Genomic DNA, 25,291 nt, shown 5'->3' on the forward strand with positions numbered 1-25,291 from the left:
TTTGATGCCTGCCTTTTTTTTTCCCCCTAGCATGCTTTTACTTGCTTCGGGTCTTCCTCGTTGCCGGATCCTGCCTTCACGGAAACAGAAAGTAGGCAGGACCCAGCAACGAGAAAGGCCCGAAGCAAGTAAAAGCAGCAAGTTGTAAGCTTCCCTCCATCACTGACCTATGGAAGATAGGTCAGCGATGGAGGGAAGCTTACAACTTGCCTAGCAACTCTGCCGACAGGTGTGTGAGCTGGGAGGGATGGGAAGAGAAATACTGCTGCTGCACCAAATAGGGGAGGGGAGGGGGAAGATACATATTCTGCTGCTGCACCCATTTTGGGGGAAGGGAAGAGAAATGCTGCTGCTGCACCCAATTTTTTGGGGGGGAGGGGGAAGAGAAAAGCTGGTGCACCCAATTGGGGTGGGAAGAGTAAGAGAAGTGCTGCTGCAGCCAACTGGGGAGGGGAAGAGAAGTGCTGCAGCAGCACTCAATTGGGGAGGGGGAAAATAAGTGCTGCAGCAGCAGCACCCAATTGGGGAGAGAGAGGGGAGAAGGAAGACCAGGGAAGGGAGAGGAGAGGCAAGAGACGCCAAGACCATGGGAGGTAGGGAAAGGAAAGGAGCTACCAGACCATGGAGGGGGAGAGAAGTCAGCGCATATGGGAGGAGGGAGATGCCAGGGCATGGGGGTGGAGTGGGAAGGAAGGAAGGAAAGGAGACGAGAGATGCCATAGCATAGGGGAGGAGGTGAAGCTGAAATGAATCATGTACAAAGGAGAGAAAGAGCACAGGATATACAGTTTATTGAAGGGACATAGAAAGAGGGAAGATGCCATATGGAACAGAGAAAGTGCGGACACTGGATGCAAGGGGCAGAGAGAGGGTGGACAGTAGATGGAAGGGGCAGAGAGAGGGCAGGAGCTGGGTGGAAGGGGCAAAGAGAGGACAGATGTTGCATGGAAGGGAGCGAGGACAAACGCTGAATAGAAAGAAGAGAGCGAAGAGAAGATGATTAAAGCAGAAATGACAAAAGGTAGAAAAAGGTTTTTTTTGTTGCTTTACATAGAATCAAGTAGTATTGTAACTGTATTGATTAAAGTTTATAAATAGGAAATTGAAATAAGGCAGTTTTGGGGGGGCTAAATCCCTTTCCTTAGGTCAGGACAGGATACCATTAACAGCAGAGGTGCCCAAATGGTCGATCAGTAGATCGCAAAGGCAATGTGAGTCGATTGCGTTGCCTTTGCAATCTTTTTCTTCCTGCGTCCCCGAGCCAGGCCAGGCGCGTACAAGTGCCAGACTCACAAGACTTCACCTCCGACGTCAATTCTGACATCAGAGAGGAAGTTCTGGGCCAGCCAATCGCTGCCTGGCTGGCCTGGAACTTCCTCTCCGAGGTTAGTTGACGTCAGAGGTGAAGTCTTCTGAGTTCGGCGCTTGTACGTGCCTGGCCTAGCTTAGGGAAGCAGCAGGGAGAAATCGGAGTGGTGGCATAGGGGGTAGGGAATAGGGAATCGGGGAAGTGGAGAAATCAGCATGATGGCTTGGGGGGGGGGCAGGGTGAGAGAGAAAGAAAGGCAGAAATAAAGAGGGGGCAGGGGGAGAGAGAAAGACAGGCAGTCAGGAGGTAGAAAGAGAGACAGAAAGAAAAGGGAAGTGGCAGAAAGAAAGAAATATTGAATTTACAGTCAGAAGAAGGAAGTGCAATCAGCGACTCATGAAATCACCAGACAAAAAGGAAGGAAAATGATTTTCTTTTCAATTTAGTGATCAAAATGTGTCCGTTTTGAGAATTTATATCTACTGTCTATATTTTGCACTATGGCCCCCTTTTACTAAACCGCAATAGCGTTTTTTAGCGCAGGGAGCCTATGAGCATTGAGAGCAGCGCATCTTTGCACTGTAGAAATTGAAAACCATCAAAAAATATTTCGACCCTCTGTCTTTCAGACTACTGGTGCAGTCATTGATTCTATCCACCCTGGACTATTGCAACATCATTTATGTGGGTATACCTAAAAAAACTGTGAAAAAATTAAGAATAGTGCAAAACACAGCCATCCGCTTAATATTCGGACTGAAAAAAAAAGCGAACATATTAGCCCCTATTACAAACTACTACACTTGTTACCAATGGAGGCACGAATAATATTTAAATTCTCATGCTTATGCTTTAAAATGGTGTGGGGAATGGCCCCTACCTATCTCCTACCACATTTCGAGCTGCACATCCTCACAAGGACAATCAGAAATCGCTTTATTTTTACCTATTCAAAGATCACTGATTGCAAATACAGGACCTTTCTGGATAGAACCTTTAAGTTCCAAGCTAGCAAACAGCAGACCTGGCTGGGCAATTACATCAGCAGAGCCGGGTCGACCTATGGCACATTTCAGAAAGAAATTAAGACAGCACTGTTCGATAGATTTATCTCCTAGTCAGATACCACTTCAAAAACCTATTAACAATATGTCGATACCTGGTACGCTCACTAATTATACTCTGTTCCCACTGACTGTTCAGTGGCATCTTCGCCAAATGTATTCTGGAATTCACTGACTGTCCAGCCCGCCTCACTGCAACATGTTGTGTTCTCACAAATTGTATTGTGCAATCTCTGACTGTTCTGCGACATCTTCCCTATTTGTACTCTGTAATTCGCTGATTGTCCAGCTCTCTTCACTGTAAACCGCCTAGAAGTCGCAAGATTGTGGCGGTATAGAAAAAAATAAAGTTATTATTAGTTATCTCCCTGCGCTAAAAACCGCTATTGCGGTTTAGTAAAAAGGGAGGGAGTATATTTGTCTATTTTTGTATAGTTGTTCCTGAGGTGACATTCCATAAAGTCATCTGCCTTTACCTCTTTGAAAATCTGCGAAATATAAATGATAATTAACATTTTCTCTGCGTACAGTGTGCTTTGTGTTTTTTTTAATTTTATGGTAGATCATTTTGTCTTGGTCACTTTAAACGTAGCTCGCAAGCCCAAAAAGTGTGGGCACTCCTGCTGTAGAGCCATTCTTGTAACACTGGATGAGCTATATTTATCTTTTTTTTTAGTTGTTTAAATTCATGCAGAAATAAATGGCTAGATTGAACCTAATGACTTCATTAACGCCTTTCCCTTTTTTTAAACCTCTATACCATTTGAAAGAGGGCAAATATCTAATTATTCCCTTCTAGAATTGGATGCTTCTTAAATTTAGTAAAAATATTCTGGCACAAGTGTCAAACCTTAAAAAGGAAGTCATATTGAGCATTGGAAAATAATAATAAACTAATAAAAATAGAACACATTTAGGGCTCCTTTTACTAAGTTGCGATAGTGGTTTTAGCATGCGCTTAGCACGTGCAGAATTACCACGCGCGCTAGACACTAATGCCAGCATTGAATTGGCGTTAGTTTTCCCGCATAGCGTGGGAATTTACGCGTGCTAAAAATGTTAGCGCACCTTAGTAAGAGGGAGTTAATTTTCCCCATCATCAAATTTTCCCATCCCGCCCCACCTGGCTACTTTTTCATGCCACCTGGCTAGAAAATTTTTCTGGGGAGAACACTGACAGTGATTCCAGTGTCTAGGCAGTGTAAATATCTGGTCATTGTTTTGGAATAGACTATCATTTAAACCACAGATTAAGTTAGTTGTGTCTAAAGCATTTTTTAAGCTTCAACTACTTCACAATCTAAGAGATTTTCTTCCACTGAATGACTTTCGCACAGTTATAAGTATGATGCTGACCCCTATCTTTGATTACTGTAATTCGCTTTATTCGGGTTTGCCAAATTATATAATTCAGGCTCTACAGTTGGTGCAAAATGCAGTTGTGCGACTAATAATAAAGGCTTTGATCATATCACACCTGTTGTGTGATCTTCATTAGTTGCCTATTACTTTTCGTATTGAGTTTAAAATCTTTAGACTGATTTTTATGATATTAAGCGATAAGATTTCCATAGTGTTGAGTGTTCTTTTGTAGCTGTATCAGCCGTCTTGAACATTATGCTCTGAAAATAAATTGTGTTTAGGAGTACCATCATTGAGATATGCGAGACTGTTCTGCTTTTGTCACACTATGATGACTGTGCAGGGGGTTACGTTGTGGAACACACTGCCTGTTGAAATAAAAGGTGTGCCCAATGTGCTTCAATTTAGGAAGATGATTAAAACGGTTTTTTTAGAGATGTTTTTCTTGAAAGATTGAATTTTTGAGATTGAAGCCAAGATAGTAGTTTTTGATTTTATGAGGCATTGTAAATGTTTATTTTATGTATTATGTTTGTTTAGTTAGTTGATTTTATTATGTTTATGATATACTGCAACTTGCACAGAATTGTTGGAAGATTGCAAGTAATGCATTTTTTTAAATAAATAAAATAAATTTCATCAAAATCCTTAGAGATGTTTTCAAGATAAAATTTCCAACAAACATACAATTAGTATTTGTCAAGGCCTGATGTAGGGGGACCAAGGTCTCCTGGGGAAAGCCAGACTTTTACAGCTTGCCAACACTGAGTTCTTTTGAACCTCATGCAGTAGAAGAAATACCTGGTACGCCAGAAAAAAAACAAAAGAGAAGAAGCAGTAGTCTCTCTCAGCTCCCACAAAGTTGTCACTTTCACCACACCTCCTGTGACCACTGAACATCCTGAAAAGCGAAACAAAAACCCAAGGCTGACATCTACAAATGGCACTGCCATAAGCTGAAGAGGGAGCAAGCCTCAGTACAAAACATAATTCTGCCTCCTTTAAAATCAGATTTCCCTCCAGTCAACCAACTGACTCCACTTGCCCAGCACCTCTCCCTCTTACCTACTCCTTTACCTACCTCATAGCATTCATGTCAGCCCATGCAGAGGAAAGGCAGGAGGGACAGGGAAAAGAAGAAGAGGAAGAAAAAAAAAAGAGAAAATTGGGGAAGAGACCTAGCCTCCTCCAATATTCCCCAGAAGGCAAGTCAGAAGAGCCAAATAATTACTCCCTCACCTAAACTCAACCAGGTGAGCAGATCTCCAGTAGCACCCAGAAGTGACCAGCTCAGAATAACTGCATACTAAGTCAGTCTATTATCTGTTAGAGACAAGAGAATGCTGATCTGGCTAGAGCTACAGGTGTCCTATATAGGGCAGATTGTCAAATCATTCATCTCTACCTAATGGCATAACTCATCCATTTTGAACTGCTGTGCATGTAAGCAATAAGAAATTGTTTAATAATTTATACCAGGGGTGTCAAACTCAAATCACATAAGGGGCCGAAATCTAAAACACAGGCTAAGTCGTGGCCCAGATTTTTTATTAAGATACTTACCCCCTCCTTTGCTGACGCACAGTGTGGGCCCCAGTGCCGGCTCCAATGCTCACAGGACTTCTGTGAGCGTCAGATCAATCGTCCACGCTGTGCGCCAGCAAAGGAGGGGGTTAGTCTTAGTAGAGATACAACCTCTCCAACCCTACACCAGCTACAAAATAAATAAAAAAATAACTTTTCCTCTCATTTAGGTCCTAGTTCACGCATGCTGTCTAACAAATTTGACATATTGTAATCACAAAATAGAAAATAAAATTATTGTTTCTACCTTTTGTTGTCTGGTCATTTTGCTTTTAGTCCCAGTTTCTCTTTCTGATTTTGTCTATCTTCTAATTCTCTTTCCAATGTCTGCTGTCCATTTTTTTTTCTCCTCTTCTCTCTTGCTACAGTCCCTCTCCAACATATTGATTTTTCCCTTTCAACTTGTCTTCTTTTTTCTTTTCTGCCTCTGTCCACTCAAATGTCACCCTCTTTCTCATCCTTCTCCTTTTTAAATTTTCAGCTACCTATCAATTTTCCATCTTCTCTTATTCTGTAGCTCTCCCATCTCACTCCTTTCCCAGCCTCCTATTTTCTTCTATCTCTCCTCCTCTCTCCTCTTGGTCCAACAGTTTTCTCCCTTTCTTTCTGTTGTTGTTCTTCTTCCCTCCCCTTTTGATGCTGAACAATGAGATGGAAGGAAAAAAAAAAGAGATGCTGCATCTCTCTCCATTCCACCCCCAGGCCTAACATTTATCCCTCTCTTCCATCTCCAGATCCTTTCTCTTCCCAACTGCCCCTATCTTATCTCTCCCCCTGTCTGCCTGCCTCTCTCCACCCCCCCAGGTCCTCCATTTTTCCCTCTCTCTTTCCAATGGTTCTCCCTTCAAGTATCTTTTTCCCTCTTCCTCCACACTACCCCAGGTCCAACCTCTCTCCCTTCATCTCGCTCTCCTCACAGCCCAACTTGCCTTTCCCTCCAGCGCCAATCCTTCTCTCCTCACAACCCAGCTTGCCTTTCCCTCCAGCGCCGGTCCCTCTCTCCTCACAGCCTGGCGTGTCTTTCCCTCCGGAGCTGGTCCGATGTCGCTGCCAAGCCGAGGAATCTGCCGGCCTCAGCAATTTGGGAGTGTTGTACATGGCTGCTCTTCCTGCTTTTCGCCTGCTACGGTCTCCAATGACGCGCAACTTCCTGTTTCTGCCCGGATGGACCGCGGGGGATGGAAGGCAGGAGGGGGAGCCATGAACAACACTGCTGAATTGCTGCCGAAGCCGGCAGACTTTCCGGCATGACAGTTACGTCAGACCGGCGCAGGAGGGAGGACACGCTGGGCTCTGAGAAGGGGAAGTTCGGGAGCACTGCTGCGGGCCACATATAAATGCCTGGTGGGCTGAATTCGGCCTTCTGGCCTTGTGTTTGACACATGTGATTTATACAGTAAGTACTAGATTTAAGTAGCATTATACAAATGTAAGAACAAAAACTGGCATACTGGAACAGACCAAAGGTCCACCAAGTCCTGTCCTATTTCCAACAATGACCAATCCAGGTCACAAGCCTGGCAAGATCCCAAAAAAAAGAGTAGAACAGATTTTATGCTGCTTGTCCTAGGAATAAGCAATGGCTTTCCATCAAGTATCTTAATAATGGCTTAAGGATTTTACTTTTATGAAATTATCCAAATTCTTTTTAAACTCCGCTAAACTAACTGCTTTCACCATATTCTCTGGCAATGAATTTCCAGTCTAATTACACATTGAGCGAAGAAATATTTTTTCTGGTTTGTTTTCAATTTATTACTTAGTAGCTTCATTGCATGTTCCTTAGTAATAGTATTTTTGTATCACCTTAGTACTAGTATTTTTGTATAGTATTGATATAATTCACATCTATCTGTTCCACTTCACTCTGTATTTTATAGACCTCATATCACCTCCTCAGTTTTCTCCTTTTGAAAAAAAAGATTGCTAAAAATCCAAGATGGCCACCACTATGAAACTCGTGCCAAAATGTGATATTTTCCATACTTAGAAGTATTTAAAAAAATGGCAATTTTAGGATTTTTCAGGTGGGGGAACATGCAGAAAGTGTGATGCAGAAAGCTTGAAACCCCAACTTTTCAGACCTCCCCCAATTTACCTCACAGACTCATATTTACCTCATATACTCACTGTGACCTGTTTGTGGATCTGTGCTGCAGCCTGCTTCAGCTCTCTTATAGTAGTAGCTGGATCAGACAATCACTGACTCATGCTGGGAATGATTCTGCAAAGCTGGTTTTCGACCGCCAGTCAGACCCTATGCCCGCCTGAATCTCTACCCTTGTGGACCAATGGACAAGCACTGGGATGGGTGGAGGTGAAAGGACACAGCCCTGCGATACCCTGCTGAGCGTCAAAAGGGCACCTAACAACCTGAACTCCAGCCCTGGTTAACATTAGGGTTGGCCCTGAGCTCCAAAGAAAACTAAGCAGGCTGGCTAACAGGTACCCACTGGGATTGGCTGTCAACAACAGACTGAAGTCTGTGTGATCTCAATGCAGGCAAAGCTGAAGAAATGCTCTGAGCACAAGAATCCCGAAAAAAAAAGGAACTAAACACCAAATAAAATAATAAAATGGGAAGAGCAGAATGAACACACTTCTGCAGGTGGAGCTAAGGAGCTCAGTGAAGTACATAAGAGGAATAGAGAAAAATAGGACCTGGGCCTGTTCACTTTAACATTTTTATAAATGATATTGCTGAAGGGTTGTTGGGTAAAATTTGCCTCTTTGCGAATGATACCAAAATCCGCAATAGAGTAGGCACGCTGGATAGTGTGAATAACATGAAGAAAGACCTGGCGAAGCTGGATAGTGTGAATAACATGAAGAAAGACCTGGCGAAGCTTGAAGAATGGTCTGAAATTTGGCAGCTAAAATTTAAAGCTAAGAAATGCAGGGTCATGCATTTGTGCTGCAAAAACCCGAGGGAAAGGTGATGGCAAAAGCTAGAAGGATGCTAGGTTGCATAGGGAGAGGTATGGCCAGTAGGAACATAGAAATAGACGGCAGATAAGGGCCACGGCCCATCTAGTCTGCCCACCCTAATGACCCTCCCCTACCTTTTTCTGTGAATAGATCCCACGTGTTTATCCCATTTGGCCTTAAAATCAGGCACGCTGCGGGCCTCAATAACCTGAAGTGGAAGACTATTCCAGCGATCAACCACCCTTTCAGTGAAAAAGAATTTCCTGGTGTCCCCGTGCAGTTTCCCACGGATGCCCCCTTGTTGCCGCGGGACCCTTGAAAAAGAAGATATCTTCTTCCACCTCGATGCAGCCTGTAAGATACTTGAATGTCTCGATCATGTCACCCCTCTCTCTGCGTTTCTCGAGTGAATACAGCTGCATCTTATCCAGCCGTTCCTCGTATGGGAGATCCTTGAGTTCCAAGACCATCCGGGTGGCCATTCTCTGGACCGACTCCAGTCTCAGCACATCCTTACGGTAATGCGGCTCCAGAATTGCACACAGTATTCCAGGTGGGGCCTCACCATGGATCTAACAAGGAAGTTTTTACAGAAAGGGTGGTAGATGCGTGAACAGTCTCCTGGAAGAGGTGGTGGAAACAGTCAGAATTCAAGAGGGCCTGGGATATGAGAGAGCGAGAGCTAGAGAGCGAGAGAGATATATATATGGTTACTGTGGATGGATGGGCCATTTGGCCTTTATCTGCCGTCATGTTTCTATGGATTCCTTCTGCAGATGGCATGCGGCCATGGGAACATTACCCACTTGTATAGAATGTATCACATATTGCACTGGAAAAACAAAAAAAGATTCTATGGGCCACTTTCAAGCTAAATGAAAGCCATATAAACTGTGGCATGGTATATGTCAGTGGTTTGGGGCTGCCTTTGGTTATGTTTACAATCTGAGGGTTGGGATGGAGATGTCTGAATTTATAAAGTTGTATAGCTTTATGGTTAGCAATCAACCTGTGTATGTTCTCTGATGGGTTAATAAAGCATTTAAATTAAAAAAAAAAAAAAATCCATCAAAAGAGGCAGACAGAGCCGGCAGCTGTGCTCAGCTGCCGGCTGTTGCAGGCAGAACAGTGTCTGGTGAAAGGTATGCCTGGCCAATTGGGCCAGTTTTGACCAGGGACTAAAAAGTGTCTCCACTGTGCCTCCCCACACACAACTCAGTTTTATCCCCCGTACAAGGGAATAAAGCTAAACCAGGCACAGCCAACTGTTTAGAAATTGCAAGAGAGCCCAGGGTACAAATACCCAATAGGGTGTATGGGCAAGGAAGGAAGAGGGGGGACACAAATCCCTTTCACAGTGTCCTGCAGAGCCAAGCCAAAGCCTCATCTAGTGAATGCTAAAAAGTGCAACTGGGGGTAGTGGAACCACAAGAACAGGGAAACTAGGATCGGATGCAGCTGAGGCCAGCAGAGCAGACTTAGGTCAGGGATCAGGAGCACCATCCTGAACAACTTACCATCTGCTGAAGAGAGAAAATACAAAAGTTTTCCACTGAGCGCCAGAAGGTTATATTGGAAAGTTCGATGGAAGAAATAAATTTTTCTTTTCCTCCATTTGCTGGTCAGAGGACATAACACTACTTGTTCAGAATGGTAAAGCTAGACAAGGAATTGGGCCTTCAACTATATAAAGAGCTGCCTGGTACTCGTATGTTAGAAAGTAGGGACATCCACAAGTCTCTTTCCAGGAGAATATAATACTCTAGCACAGTGTTTTTCAATCTTTTTACACCTATGGACTAGCGGAAATAAAATAATTATTTTGTGGACAGGCAAACTACTAAGACTGAAAATTTTTTTAAAAAACCATCGCCGCCCCATCCCCGCGAGCTCAGTCCCACAAACCATCTGATCCCATCTGCACAAGCCTCAAATAGTTATGATTTTATATTGAACATATTTTATTAAAGTATAAAAAGAAACAATATTCTATACAATTGTCATTTTATAAATACAAATAATACAGGGCAAAGATCAACAAAACCCCTGTCTCCTCTCCCCTTCACATATATCCCCTCTACTATCAAGAAAACTGAATAAGCCAAATTATTACAGAATGTTACACAAATATCATGTAACAGAATACCACAGTCACACATGACAGGAATGGTGCTAGGGGAGTGGAACTAGGGCAACTGCCCCCTGGTCAGAGAGAGCCCTAAGCCAGCTGGAAGCTAAAGAAGCACTGCCTGGGCTTTGCACTCCCCAGTTATGTCTAGCAAGATACATATTTCAAATCTGATATATTTGAATCACAAGATAGAAATAAAATTATTTTTTTCTACCTTTTGTCGTCTCTGGTTTCTGCTTTCATTACCTTTCCACTCTCTTCCATCCAGCGTCTGCCCTAAGAACATAAGAATTGCCACTGCTGGGTCAGACCAGTGGTCCATCATGCCCAGCAGTCCGCTCAAGCGGCGGCCCTCTGGTCTAAGACTAGCCCTACCAGCGCACGTTCTTGTTCACCAGGAACTTGTCTAACTTTGTCTTGAATCCTTGGAGGGTGTTTACCCCTATAACAGCCTCTGGAAGAGCGTTCCAGCTTTCTACCACTCTCTGGGTGAAGAAGAACTTCCTTACATTTGTACGGAATCTATCCCCTTTCAACTTTAGAGAGTGCCCTCTCATTCTCCCTACCTTGGAGAGGGTGAATAGTGTCTCTCTCTACTAAGTCTATTTCCTTCAGTATCTTGAATGTTTCGATCATGTCCCCTCTTAATCTCCTCTGTTCTAGGGAGAAGAGGCCCAGTTTCTCTAATCTTTCGCTGTACGGCAGCTCCTCCAACCCCTTAACCATCTTAGTCGCTCTTCTCTGGACCCTTTCGAGTAGTACCGTGTCCTTCTTCATGTACGGTGACCAGTGCTGGACGCAGTACTCCAGGTGAGGGTGTACCATGGCCCGGTACAGCGGCATGATAACCTTCTCTGTCTCTTCAGTCCAGCATCTGCCCCTTCCATTCACTGTCTGTCTTTCCCTGCCATCTCTCATCCTGCCACTCCCCCCCCAATTTGGTCTGGCATCCATCATCTTCCTTCTGTTCCCCTCATGGTCTGGCATCTCTGTCCTTCCCTCCCCCCTGTGGTTTTTAGCATCTCTCTCAGCGTGCCAAAAGGAATGCCACCGAGAAGTTAGAAAAGCAAAAGGGAAATACGAAGAGGGGCTGGCCAGGGAGGCGAAAAACTTCAAGGCATTCTTCAGTTACGTAAAGGGGAAGTGACCAGCGAGAGAGGAGGTGGGGCCGTTGGACGATGGGGATAGGAAGGGAGTGATTAAGGAGGATAAAGAGGTAGCTGAGAGGTTGAACACGTTCTTCTCGTCGGTTTTCACGAGAGAAGACACATCTAATATACCGGACTCAGAGGAGCTCATGAATGGGGAACAGGCTGAAAAATTAGAACACATAGAGGTAAGTAAGGAGGATGTCCTCAAGCAGATAGACAGGTTAAAATGCGGCAAATCGCCGGGCCCGGATGGGATCCACCCAAGGGTTCTGAAAGAACTAGGACAAGAAATAGCAGGCACAATCCAGCATGTTTGCAACCTATCCTTGAAAACTGGAGAGGTACCAGAGGACTGGAAATTGGCGAATGTCACACCTATCTTCAAGAAGGGATCGAGGGGTGACCCCGGGAACTACAGGCCGGTGAGCCTGACTTTAATTATAGGGAAGATGGTGGAAGCTATGATCAAGGACGGTATTTGCGAGCACATCGAGAGATATGGCCTACTGAGAACAAGCCAGCATGGATTCTGTAAGGGAAGGTCATGCTTAACGAACCTTCTGTACTTCTTTGAGGGAATAAGCAGTCGGGTGGACAATGGGGAACCTATAGACATCATTTACCTTGATTTTCAAAAGGCTTTCGACAAGGTGCCACATGAAAGGCTGCTTAGGAAGCTGTGGAACCACGGGGTGGGAGGGGATGTGCACAGATGGATCGAGCACTGGTTGTCGGGTAGACTGCAGAGGGTCGGAGTAAAGGGACAATACTCTGACTGGCGGGGAGTCACGAGCGGTGTGCCACAGGGATCGGTGCTGGGGCCGTTACTTTTCAACATATTTATCAATGACCTGGAAAAGGAGGCAAAGTGCGAGGTTATAAAATTTGCAGACGATACCAAACTGTGCGGCAGAGTTAGGACCAGGGAGGAGTGTGAGGACCTGCAAAGGGACCTGGACAAGCTGGAAGACTGGGCAAACAAATGGCAAATGCGCTTTAACGTGGAAAAATGCAAGGTCATGCATATAGGGAAAAAGAACCCGTTGTTCAACTACAAATTGGGAGGGGCATTGTTGGGAGACAGCAGTCTTGAGAGAGACTTGGGTGTGCTGGTGGATGCATCACTGAAGCCATCTGCACAGTGCGCAGCAGCCTCGAAAAAAGCCAACAGGATGCTGGGCATCATAAAGAGGGGCATAACAACCAGGACGCGGGAAGTCATCATGCCATTGTATCGAGCGATGGTGCGTCTACATCTGGAATACTGCGTTCAATATTGGTCGCCGTACCTCAAGAAGGACATGGCGGTACTTGAGAGAGTCCAAAGGAGAGCAACGAAACTGGTAAGAGGGCTGGAACACTGCCCGTACGCCGAGAGGTTGGATAGGCTGGGGCTCTTCTCTCTGGAAAAAAGGAGGCTCAGGGGAGATATGATAGAGACCTTCAAGATCATGAGGGGCATAGAGAGGGTGGATAGGAACAGATTCTTCAGGCTGAAGGGGTCAACAGGCACGAGGGGGCATTCGGAAAAACTGAAGGGAGATAGGTTCAGAACAAATGCAAGGAAGTTTTTTTTCACACAAAGGGTCGTGGACACTTGGAATGCGCTACCGGAGGAAGTGATCAGGCAGAGTACGGTACAAGGATTCAAACAGGGATTGGACGGATTCCTGAGGGATAGGGGGATCGTGGGATACTGAGAGAGGTGCTGGGATGTAACACAGGTATAGAAAGCTAACTAGGTAATAAGTATAGAAATCCAACCAGGTCGTGCATGTGCAAGACCGGAGGGTTAGGACTTCGATGGGAAGATAGGACTCAATGGGAAACCAAGGTGGCAAGGGGGCCCCTTCTGGTGACTCAGACAGGCCGTGACCTGTTCGGGCCGCCGCGGGAGCGGACTGCTGGGCGGGATGGACCTATGGTCTGACCCGGCGGAGGCACTGCTTATGTTCTTATGTTCTCTCTTCTCATTTCCTCCACTCAGATCTGATATCGTTCTCTGCTCTCTCTTCCCTTTTCTTCTCTGGTCTTCCTTCTCTATTTTCTGCCTCCATCTAAATTAAATTCTTTCTTACTATTTCCTGTTTCCCTCTTTTCACTGTGTCTACCCACAGCTTGTCACCCCTTTCCCTCACCCCTCCATTATCTTACTATTTTCTTCCCCCTTTATTTATCTCCTCCTTCCATCCAGTATGTGTTCTTTCCCCACTTCCATTCAGCATCTGCTCTCCCCTCTCAACTGACATCCATCTGCCTTCTGCTCTCTCTCCCTTCTTCTCACTTCCATCATCTGTCCCCTTCTCTCTCTCATCTCCTCCATTCCATCATCTGCCCCTTCTCTCTCTCCCCCCCCAACTTCCATCATCTGCCCCCCTCCCCTTCACCTTTGCAGGTCACTTTCTTTCCCCTGAGGGTGGCTCATGTCAGAGGGGAAGCTTTGGCCAAGCAGAACCGCTTACAAGGAACAGTGGAACTTACTTGATGTTGATGCTGGGGCCCGTTGCCGTTTGAAGAAAAAAAAAGGTGGAAAAAAGGGACCTGCAAAGGTGAGAGGAAGGGAAACCTTCAGGACAGCTGCTCTTTGCCCTCCTTCAGCGGCCCAAGAGTCTTTAGACAAGCGGCAGCTCTGTGTGCTTTTAACTTCGGCACAGAGTTGCCCCTAAGCAGTAATTTAGCGCGGTTTCATGAGGCAGCCTCGGGGCCTTTGCTAGGCCGGCCCACTTCGATGATGCAATGTGGGCCGGCCTAGCAAAGGCCCCGAGGCTGCCTCATGAAACCACGCTAAACTACTGCTTAGGGGCAGCTCTGTGCCGAAGTTAAAAGTACACAGAGCTGCCGCTGCTGGTTTGGAGGTGCGGCAACAAGGCAGGAAGCATACGCGGCAGGAGTCTCGGCGAAGGCAGGAGTCCTGGCACAGCGACGGCAACAGGAAGTTGCAAGTCAGCTGACGCCGGCACCTGTCGTTGCGGCGGGGACCCGAATCCTTTGCGGACTGGCAAGATTTTTTTGCGGACCGCCACCGGTCCGCGGACCAGCGGTTGAAGAACTGTGCTCTAGCAGGTCGATAAATTTTCACAATAGGAAGACAAAATGGGGAATCATACAACACTTTATAAATCAAGTTTCAACTTTATTTAAAATTTCTTATACAGCCCAATCAACCTTCTAGGCAGTGTACAAATTCATAAAAACATACTTTAGCTAAAATGCAAGTTTAAGCTGACATTACAACACCAAAAAGTAACAAATAACTTTCAAAGACTTTTAGAAACAAAGACAAACAGGAACAAAAGGTAAAAAGGCAAGAACTACAATAGTCAAAGTAAAAGAGCACAATTAAGGAAAAAATAATAGGAGGGGCTGCTATAAATAATGTTGAACTCAATTGCCCTTAAAAGAACAGTTAGGTCTCGAAGGCATCAAGAAAGAGAAATGTCTTTAACTTCGTCTTAAAATTATTAAGAATTGATTCTTCGCGCAAGTAATTTGGGATACTATTCCAGAGAGAACAAAATAGATGTAGCAGTCTGGGTAATACCATATGGCAGAATGCCAGACTTTGCTAATTCCTGTGTTCAAGTTAATTAGCAGTAAAAGGAGCTCCTGAAGGACAAGTTTTCAATTGTCTGTGACAAAAACACTGCCATACCTCAATCTGAATCTGTGATCAGAAGTTTTAACAATACTTCCTTTTCCTCACTGAGGTGACTATATGAAATACTGAACTGTAGAATACAATGAGAACATGTTTGCTGATTAAAAACTCTAAATTCTTCAAGTGAAGACTTCACTAAATCAAACACTGGAAACATCAAATTAATGCTACAATTGTACTCATTTTTGCAGTAGATTTGGCATCCATTTTCTTTTCATCTGTACCACACTCAAGTAACCTGTAAATCAAAAACTTGGTTATAGATTTCATAGTTTGGACGTCATGATTCTACTTACAATCTGATAGGACTTCATACGCCTCAGCTACTTCTTTGAATCTCCTCTCTGCTTCTTCTTTATTGTCAGGATTTTTATCAGGATGCCATTTTAATGCCAATTTACGGTATCTGTAGTGAACAAAAAATAAGAAATTATCAAACAACTGCATCCAGAAGTAGCATGCCTATGAAGGAAAAATTATGTCTTACCTGATAATTTTCTTTCCTTTAGTCACAGCAGACGAATCCAGAATGGGTTCTGACCTTCCACCAGCAGGAGAGATAAGAGATTACATAAGAACATAAGAAGTTGCCTCCACTGGGTCAGACCAGAGGTCCATCGTGCCTAGCAGTCCGCACCCGCAGCGGCCCATCAGGTCCATGACCTGTCAAGTGTTCCCTGCCTCATCCTATAACCTATCACTACTTCTGTCCATACCCTTCAATCCCCTTATCCTTCAGGAATTTATCCAAACCTTCTTTGAATCCCTGTAGTGTCTTCTGCCCTATCACAACCTCCAGGAGTGCGTTCCACGTGTCCACCACTCTCTGGGTGAAGAAGAACTTCCTGACATTGTTTCTAAACCTGTCCCCTTTCAGTTTCTCCGAGTGCCCCCTTGTACTTGTTGTTCCCCACAGTCTGAAGAATCTGTCCCTGTCTACCTTATCTATGCCTTTTAGGATCTTGAAAATTTCTATCATGTCTCCTCTAAGTCTGTGCTTTTCCAGGGAGAACAGCCCCAGCTTTTCTAGCCTGTCAGCATATGAAAAGTTTTCCATACCTCTTATCATTTTCGTCGCTCTTCTCTGGACCTCCTCAAGTATTGCCATGTCCTTCTTGAGGTATGGCGACCAATACTGGACACAGTACTCCAGATGCGGGCGTACCATTGCACGATACAGTGGCATGATGACTTCCTTTGTCCTGGTTGTGATACCCTTCTTGATGATACCCAGCATTCTGTTTGCTTTCTTTGAGGCTGTCGCACATTGTGCCGATGCTTTCATTGTTGTATCCACCAGCACACCCAGGTCTCTATCAAGGGTTCTTACCCCTAGCAATGATCCCCCCCCCCCATTGTATAGCTGAACATCGGGTTCTTTTTCCCAACATGCATGACCTTGCATTTCTCTATATTAAAACGCATCTGCCACTTTTCTGCCCACTCTTCCAGTTTCGTTAGGTCCCTTTGCAGTTCCTCACAGTCTTCCATGGTTCTGACCCTGCTGCAGAGTTTGGTGTCATCTGCAAATTTGACAACCTCACATTTCGTCCCCGTCTCCAGATCGTTTATAAATATATTGAATAAAAGCGGTCCAACACTGACCCCTGCAGAACTCCACTCGTGACCCATTGCCAGTCTGAGTATTGGCCCTTCACTCCAACCCTCTGTTTTCTGCCCGTCAACCAGTGTTTAATCCATCGGTATACATCCCCCTCCACCCCGTGGTTCCACAGCTTCTTAAGCAGCCGTTTGTGGGGTACCTTGTCGAAGGCTTTTTGGAAGTCGAGGTACACAAAACCTGAGTTCTGTCATATAAAATGGTAAGCTTCCTGGTAAGCCAGTATTCCTCGAAGCAAAGCAGCAGGACAAACATGCAGAGCAAGTCAACCGAGAACTCCCTCCTCTCAGCTCCACTAGGTGGCAACTAGTCCAAATCAAATCAGCTTGCAGGACCAATCCCGAATAAGAAAAAGGAGAACCTAAAAAACAAACATTAAGAGGGTGGGACTTTGGATTCATCTGCTGTGATTAAAGGAAAGAAAATTATCAAGACAGAATTTTTCCTTGTCATCAGTAGCAGATGAATCAAAAATCTAGAGAGATGTAGAAAAGCAGTCCTCAGTAGGGCTGGACGGTGAACAGAATGTAAAAAGAACAAGACACCAAGCCAAGTGGTCTGCCATCCCCCCAAGGAATTGAAGAATGGACCAAAGTAGAACCACCATCTCCAATAAACAACACAAGAACCGTTCAACCAAAATAGAAACATGAGGGCAGAAAAAGGCCAAATGGCCCATCTAGTGTGCCCATCTGCAGTAACCATTATCTCTTTCTCTCTCAGACAGATCCCACATACCTATCCCAGGCCCTTTTGGATCCAGACACAGTATCTCCACCAACTCTTCTGGGAGACTGTTACATACATCTACCACCCTTTCTGTAAAAAAGTATTTCCTTAGATTACTCCGGAGCATATCACCTCTTAACTTCATCCCATATCCTCTCAGTGCAGTTTCCTTTCAAATGAAAGAAACTCAACTCATGTGCATTTACATTACATAGGTATTTAAACATCTCTATCAAATCTCCCCTCTCTCGCTTTTCCTCCAGAGTATACAGATTGAGATTTTTAAGTCTGTTCAAATACGCCTTATGATGAAGACCACATACCATTTTAGTAGCCTTCCTCTGGAAAGACTCCATCCTTTTTATATCTTTTCGCTGTCACCTTTTCAACCTGTTTGGTCATCTTAAGATCATCACATGCAATCATACCCAAGTCCCACTCTTCTGTCGTGAACATAAGTTCTTCACCCCCTAAACCAGTATTCTTCAACCACCGGTCCGTGGACCGGTGCTGGTCCACAGACATTTCCTGCCGGTCCACAGGGCCAGCACATGCATCAGGCCCAAAACAGTGTTCTTCAACCGCCGGTCCACGGTGTGATCGATGTGGCGTTATCTTCAAGCTTGCTCCCTCTTCCTCAGTGCACAAAGCCACAGGCAGTGGCTCCTATGCGGGTCCTGCGCCTGAACTGGAAGCCTTCTCTCTGACGTTGCAACATCAGAAGGAAGGCTTCCAAATGAGGCATGGGACGCACAAGGAGCCGCTGCCCACAGCTTTGTGCACTGCATCAATGAGGAAGAGGGAGCCGGCCTGAAGATAATATCGGGGGCGGCATAAAACGGCCAATAGGGAGCAGGCCAGAAGGTAAGACATAGCATGGAGGGAGGGAGACAACAAAGGTAGGGGGGAATGATTTTATTTTTGAATTTAGTGATTGAATTATTTGAATTTTGAGAATTTACATCTGCTGTCAGTGAGCTTTGTGTAGTTTAATTTTGTGGTTAACCATTATGTGATGTTAAAAAGATTATATTGTGTATCTGTGAAAAATGAATGGAAAAATAGTGTTACAATTAGTACTATTATGGGGGCGGGGTCTGGGGTGGAGACTGGGTAGAGATGGGCAGGGTCTGGCCCACGACTTAGCCCAATGTTCTTCAATCGCCGGTCCATGGACCGATGCCGGTCCACAGAATAATTCTTTTATTTATGCCGGTCCATAGGTGTAAAAAGGTTGAAAAACACTGCCCTAAACTGTACCGTTCCCTTGGGTTTTTGCAGCCCAAATGCATGACCTTGCATTTCTTAGCATTTTAGCTGCCAACTTCCACACCATTCTTCATGCCAGGTCTTTCTTCATGTTATTCACACTGTCCATCCAGCATGTCTACTCTATTGCAGATTTTGGTATCATCCGCAAAGAGGCAAATCTTACCCGACAACCCTTCAGCAATATCATTTATAAAAATGTTAAAAAGAACAGGCCCAAGAACAGAACTTTAAGGTACACCACTGGTAACATCCCTTTCCTCAGAGCGATCTCCATTGATCACTACCCTCTGTCGTCCTCCACTCAACCAGTTCTTGACCCAGGCTGTCACTTTGGGACCCATCCCGAGGGCACTCAATTTATTTATTAGACATCTGTGTGGAACACTGTCAAAGGGTTTGCTAAAATATAAATACACCACATCTAGCGCACATCCTCTATCTAATTCTCTGGTCACCCAGTCAAGGAAATTGATCAGATTTGTCTGACAAGATCTACCTCTACTGAATCCATGTTGCCTCTGGTCCTGTAATCCACAGGATTCCATAAATTTCAACATTCTCCGTTACAGCCTGTAATTCCCTACTTCTTCCTTACTTCAACTTTTGTGAAAATGGACTACATCCGCCCTGCTACAGTCCTCCGGTACCACTCCCAACTCTAAAGACTCGTTAAAAAGGTCAGTCCTAGGATGTACACCATCCGGCCCCATGGCTTTATCTACCTTTATTATAGCTAGCCCTCTGAAAAATATGGGTCTATTACTCCTCTATCCCTATTAATGTTTGTCTTCTGCGGTCCCACTCCTGGGGCTTTAGCTGTGAACACAGAACAGAAATATTTGTTAAGCAATTCGGCCTTTTCAGCTTCTATATAGTCCTTCCCTTCACCTTTGAGTCTCACTTTTGCACTTCTTCCTATCACTAATATATCTAAAAAATGTCTTATCTCCCCATTTTACCAAGTCAGCTATTTTTTCTTCCATTTGCATCTTTGCTTTCCTGACTACACGAGCAGCCTCTCTTAACTATTGCAGATATTTTTGCCTGTGTTCCACTTTCTGCAATCTTTTGTAGTTTATGAAAGCTAACCTCTTATTCCTTACCTTCTCAGCTATTACTTTTGAGAACCATAGCGGCCTTCTTTTCCTCACAAAAAGGTTTGTCGCCCTTACAATCGCTGCTTTCAGTTTTGTCCACCGCATTTCCACCCCTTCCAATCCAGACAATAATTCCTTGATGTAAACTCCCATCCGAACAAAGCTAGTTTTTTAAAAAAAGCCTAGATCCTTTGCTTTTGAATAAGCCCTCTCTATACCCATCTTAATATTAAACTGCAAGTACCATGCAGTGATTACTGGATGCCAGATGATCATCCACTGTAACATCAGAAACACTTTCCCCGTTTGTAAGCACTTAGTCCAGTATGACCCCATCCCATATGGGTTCTATTACCAACTGCTGGAACAGTTCTTGTAGAGAACCCAGAATCTCTCTACTTCTAGAAGACCCCACAATACGCATACCCCAATCAATATCTGGCATGCTAAAATCACCCATTAGCAAGACTTCCCCTTTTTTAGATATGTTCTGAATGTCTACTATTAAATCTCTTATCTACTTCTTCCGTCTGTGAAGGAGGCCTTTATATCACACCAATGTAAATATAGTCACTATTCCCTCTTTTCAAATTGATCCACAGTGCCTCTTCCTTGCCTGCAGATCCTGCAATTGTGTGGCTTTAATATGATCTTTAACATATAACACTCCTCCTCCTCCTTTTCTTCCTACCTTATGTTTCCTCAACAGATTATAGCCCGGTATAACTACATCCCAGTCATGATTCTCTGTGAATCATGTCTCTGTGATCGCCACTATATCCAACTCCTCTTCTTCCATCACAGCTTCTAGATCCAGAATCTTGTTTCCCATACTTGGAGCATTAGTATATACTGCTTTCCAGACATTGCCCCCTTTTCCCACCTATGTAGAGCAGCGGTCTCAAACTTGCAGCCCTGCCCCCAAGTGCTATTTTGCGGCCCGCGGTCTTGTACCCAATCTCGCACTCTGGGCAGGAAAAGAGGCGTCAGCACCTGCTGACTTGCAACTTCCTGCCTGTGCCTACCATCGCGTATGCCTGGACTCCTGCCTTCGCGTATCTGCCGGATAGGCGAAGGTAGGAGTCCCGGCATACACGATGGCAGGCAGGAAGTTGCAAGTCAGCTGACGCTGGAGTCTCTCTTCCTGCCCAGTGTGCGAGATCGCGGCTGCAAAATACAGGTATTGCTGGACAGAGAAAGAAGGGAGGAAGGAAGAGAGAAGAGGTGCTGCTGGACAAGGGGGAGGTAAAAGAAAGGGAGAAGAAGTGCTGCTGGACAAGGAGGAGGTAAAAGGAAGGGAGAAGAAGTGCTGCTGAACCTGGCAGAAAGGAAGAGGAAGTTAAGGTGCTACACACTGGAGGGAAGGGAGAGATGGTGTATGGGGAGAGAGTATGTTGGGGTGGGAAGGAAGGATGCCACTGAGGGAAGAGACAAGGACAAGAGAGAGAAAGCGTGCAGGAGGCAGAAAGTGTTGGACTCATGGAGAGGGCAAGATGGATGGGGAGGACAGAAAGGAGGGAAGGAGAAATGTTACACTGGAGAAGGGGGAAGAGGGCAGAGAGTGAAAAGTTGGACTCATGGAGAGGGAGAGATGTTGTTTGGTTGAGGGAATGAGGGCCAGAGGAGAAGCATGCAGGAGTAAGAGAGAAAAAAAAATGTTGGACTGGTGGAAAGGACGGAGAAATGTTAGACTGGGAGGGGGATCAAAAAGGAGAAGGGAAGGGAGATAGACTGCAGGAGGCTGAAAGGAGGAAGGTGAAGAGAAATGTTACACTGGAGGGAAAGGAGGGCGGGAGAGAGATGTCAAACTATGGAAATAGGGAGGGAAGGAGAGAGAGACAGGAAGGGAAGGGAAGACATGGAAACATAGATTTTGAGAAGAAAGCAGAAAAATGGAAAAATTGAATGTTAAGTTAATGCCAAAGATGGATGCAAGGTAGAAAGTGAAGACGGAGAGAAAAACAGTCAATGGACTGGAAACAGTTAAAAGCAAAGAAAAATAAAGTCACCAGAAAACAAAGGTAGGGAAAATGATTTTATTTTCAATATAGTGATTGAAATGTGTCCGTTCTGAGAAAGGAAAGATGTTAAACTTTAGCTGTAAGGACTGCAGAAAAAAATAGGGTACTTGGAGGGCCGCAGAAAAAAATGCCGTATTTTTCGCTCCATAAAAGTGGGTGGAAATAAGGGTGCGTCTCATGAAGCGAATATACACCCCCTCCCCCCCCCCCCCCGTGGTACTTTTAATTGTGGAGGTTGGTGGACAGCTGCCTGCTGATTATTGGGGCCCACGACACTTCCTAATTGTGCCGGTCGCTGAGGCAGCCGTCCAGCAAGCACCAGCGACCGGCATAATTAGAAGTGTCACGGGCCCAGGTATTAGCAAGCTTGTGCGCTGCGGGCTCCGACAATCAGCAGGCAGCCGTCCACTGACCTCCACAATTTAAAGGTACTGCTGGGCGAGCTTGGATGGAATTTAGAGGTGCTGGGGAACTGGGACGGAATATAAAGGTGCGGGGGGGTATGTAAAAGTGATGATTGATTGGGGGGGCTGGGATGGAATTTAAAGGTGTCGGGTATATATTAGTATACAATTTAGTTCAGAATGTTTTTTTTCTTGTTTTCCTTCTCTAAATCTGGGGTGCGTCTTATGATGAGGTGCATCTCATGGAGCGAAAAATACATTAAAGGAAAGATTTATAAACTATAAAGAGTTTTTTACCTCATACAAAATTGTCATTTCTTTAATAAGACATTAACTATTTTTTTTCTGCGGCCCTCCAAGTACCTACAAATCCAAAATGTGGCCCTGCAAAGGGTTTGAGTTTGATTCCACTGGTAGAAGTATTCAGTGATTTACTTACCTGAGGGCTTATACTCACTTTACCCCATCACTTCTAGTTTAAAGCCATTTTCAGTAGATTAGCTAGCCTGCTAGCGAAGACACTTCTTCCCTTCTTTGATAGATGCACACCATCCCTGCTCAGCAGCCCTTGGAAGATCATCCCATAGTCCAGGAAACCAAAACGCTCACGACAACACCATCCACATAGCTAAACATTCATCTCAAGGATGCGAGCTTCTCTGCCCTGGTCTTTACCCTCGACAGGAAGGATACCACCTGCGCACCTGACTGCTTCACCTTCTCTCCCAGAGCCACAAAGTCACTTTTGACATGTTCACAGGGGTACCTGGCAGTATCGTTAGTGTCAATGTGGATGAGCAGCATCGGATAGTAGTCATCAGGCTTGATGAGTCTCGGCAAGCTCTCCGTAACATCAGAGATTTTTGCACCAGGCAGACAGCATACCTCCCATGACATGTCTGGTCTGCAGATGGATGCTTCTGTACCCTTCAGAAGGGAATCGCCAACTACCACTACCTTACGCCTCCTAGTGGTCATGGATCCAGTACTTTTGGGGATTTCAAGCTCTGGTCCTTCCTCTCTTTGGGATGCTCTCATCTCCTCCACTTTCAGGACATCATACCAGTTCTTCAGTTCAAAGGCGGGGTAGTCACAGTACCAATCTTGCAGTGTTCCATAATCTGAGTCCAGCTGTCTTCCCTCAGCACAACCTCTTCTGCCCCCCCTCCCCCGAGAACCGGCATCGCTCCTCCTGCTAGCAAATGCCCCCCTCACGCAAACCGGCCTCCCCCGCCAGCCCAAACAGAAGCCTTACCCCCATCTGGCACCGGCACGCAGTCCCAGGACGTGCCAGTGCTGGTGAACGAAGATCCTTCCTGTTACCTGGGCCTTGAGCACCTGCGCATGCTCAAGACCTTCTGGCTCTCGCTCTCTTTGAGATTCTCAGTAAAACTCTTTATAGATTATAAATCTTTCCTTTTGGCTAAGTCTTAATAATAATATTGTAATTTATAGCTAAAGAGACATATAATCAAGAAACTGTTTTATTTTACTTTTGTGATTATGACAACATACCGAGGGCCTCAAAATAGTACCTGGCGGGCCGCGAGTTTGAGCCCACTGGGCTAGATGGATCATTGGCCTGACCCAGTATAGCTATTCTTATCTCATTTCCATTTTCTGTTTTTCCACTGTCCTGTCTTTTTCCTTATGCCTTGACACTGATCCTTCGGTTTCATTTTGTCTCCATTTCTCTCATCTAACTTTTTATGAACCAATAACTAGATTTCATCCTTTCTTCTCCTAACAATTCTCACTCATCTACTTATCTTTCCACTTCTTACTTTCCTCCCTTTTTTTCCCATCCCCACCCCTCTCTCATCCCCTCCCCAGTTTTCATTCCCTAAATTTCACTCACTTTCCAGTTTCCCTTTCTAGCTTCTGTATTTGATTTGCCTCCCAAGCCTCATCACTCTTCCTCTTATCTCCTCTCTATCCCCAGTCAGGTTCCCATTCCCGCTTTTATCTCCCCTATTTCGATCCTCTCTCACCTACAGTATACCACCTTATTTTATCTCTCAAACTTTCTTTGTAGCCATTTTTTCCTTTTTCCTCAGCTGCCACTGATCCTATCTCTTCTCCCATAGTTCCTTCTCCATTTCCACAGCATTTACTACCTTATCTTTCTTCCACCTTAACCTCAGCATCTATCTCCATGCCCCTCCATCTTCATCTTTTCCTGCATATGCCCATGTTTCTTCCCCCTCCCAACTCAAAGATATCTGTTCGTCTCCTTCTTCCATCACCATCCCATCTCTCATCCCCTGTATCAGGCTCATCTCTAAGCTCTAGTGCCCATTTCTCACCAGCTGCTATGTTAGCCCCCAATCCCCTTTATCTATCCCCAGCATGACTAGTCTCGCCAGTCCCCTTCTCCAATCTGATTAGCTCTTTTCTTTACTCAAGCCATTCTAGTCATTAGCACCATGCAGGATTTGAAATGTACAGAATGAATACTTCTATGTCATGTATGATATAGAAAGTTGATTCTCTCTCTTTCTTTTCTTTTTTAGCAGCTGCGTTTTGCCAACAGCCAGGACAGCTGGAACGAAGAAAAGAGCTCCCCACTCTGCAGCTGATTTTAGTGGTACCAGACCTGGCAGATAGGATAAGCTAGGTACAAGAAAGTTGACCCCGATACCTCCACAAAAGGGACGCAACCAGAAACAAAAAACTTGTGAAGAGTCCAAGATGAAGGTTTTATTAAAACAATTAGATAATCCACACAAATGTCTAGGGCCTAACCCATTTGACAACAATCTACATCATTTTAATCTACAAGGACCTATCATTCCACTATATTTTATTACGTTAGGGACCAATCTAAGGGATTTCAATACCCTCTTCATTCCACCATTGGTATTGCAATGTGTCAGACAGTCTTTCCAACGAGTGGTTTTTATTACGCTCATTAACCTTTGCATATGCATTCCAGCTTGCACTTTCCTTTATAGACTATT

The 25,291-nt window shown here is 44.9% G+C and overlaps 1 protein-coding gene across 2 annotated transcripts in view; it reads right to left on the minus strand.

Annotated features, from left to right (window-relative positions):
* DNAJB6 (DnaJ heat shock protein family (Hsp40) member B6) overlaps window positions 1-25,291 on the minus strand; it is a 308,250-nt gene that overhangs the window by 214,994 nt on the left and 67,965 nt on the right. For both annotated transcript variants that reach the window (XM_033931602.1, XM_033931601.1), the window contains one exon: window positions 15,484-15,593. In XM_033931602.1, coding sequence (XP_033787493.1) covers window positions 15,484-15,593 — 110 coding nt within the window. The remainder of the gene's footprint in view (window positions 1-15,483; window positions 15,594-25,291) is intronic.

Source organism: Geotrypetes seraphini, chromosome 2 (assembly GCF_902459505.1).
Source record: "Geotrypetes seraphini chromosome 2, aGeoSer1.1, whole genome shotgun sequence".
Taxonomy (NCBI): domain Eukaryota; kingdom Metazoa; phylum Chordata; class Amphibia; order Gymnophiona; family Dermophiidae; genus Geotrypetes; species Geotrypetes seraphini.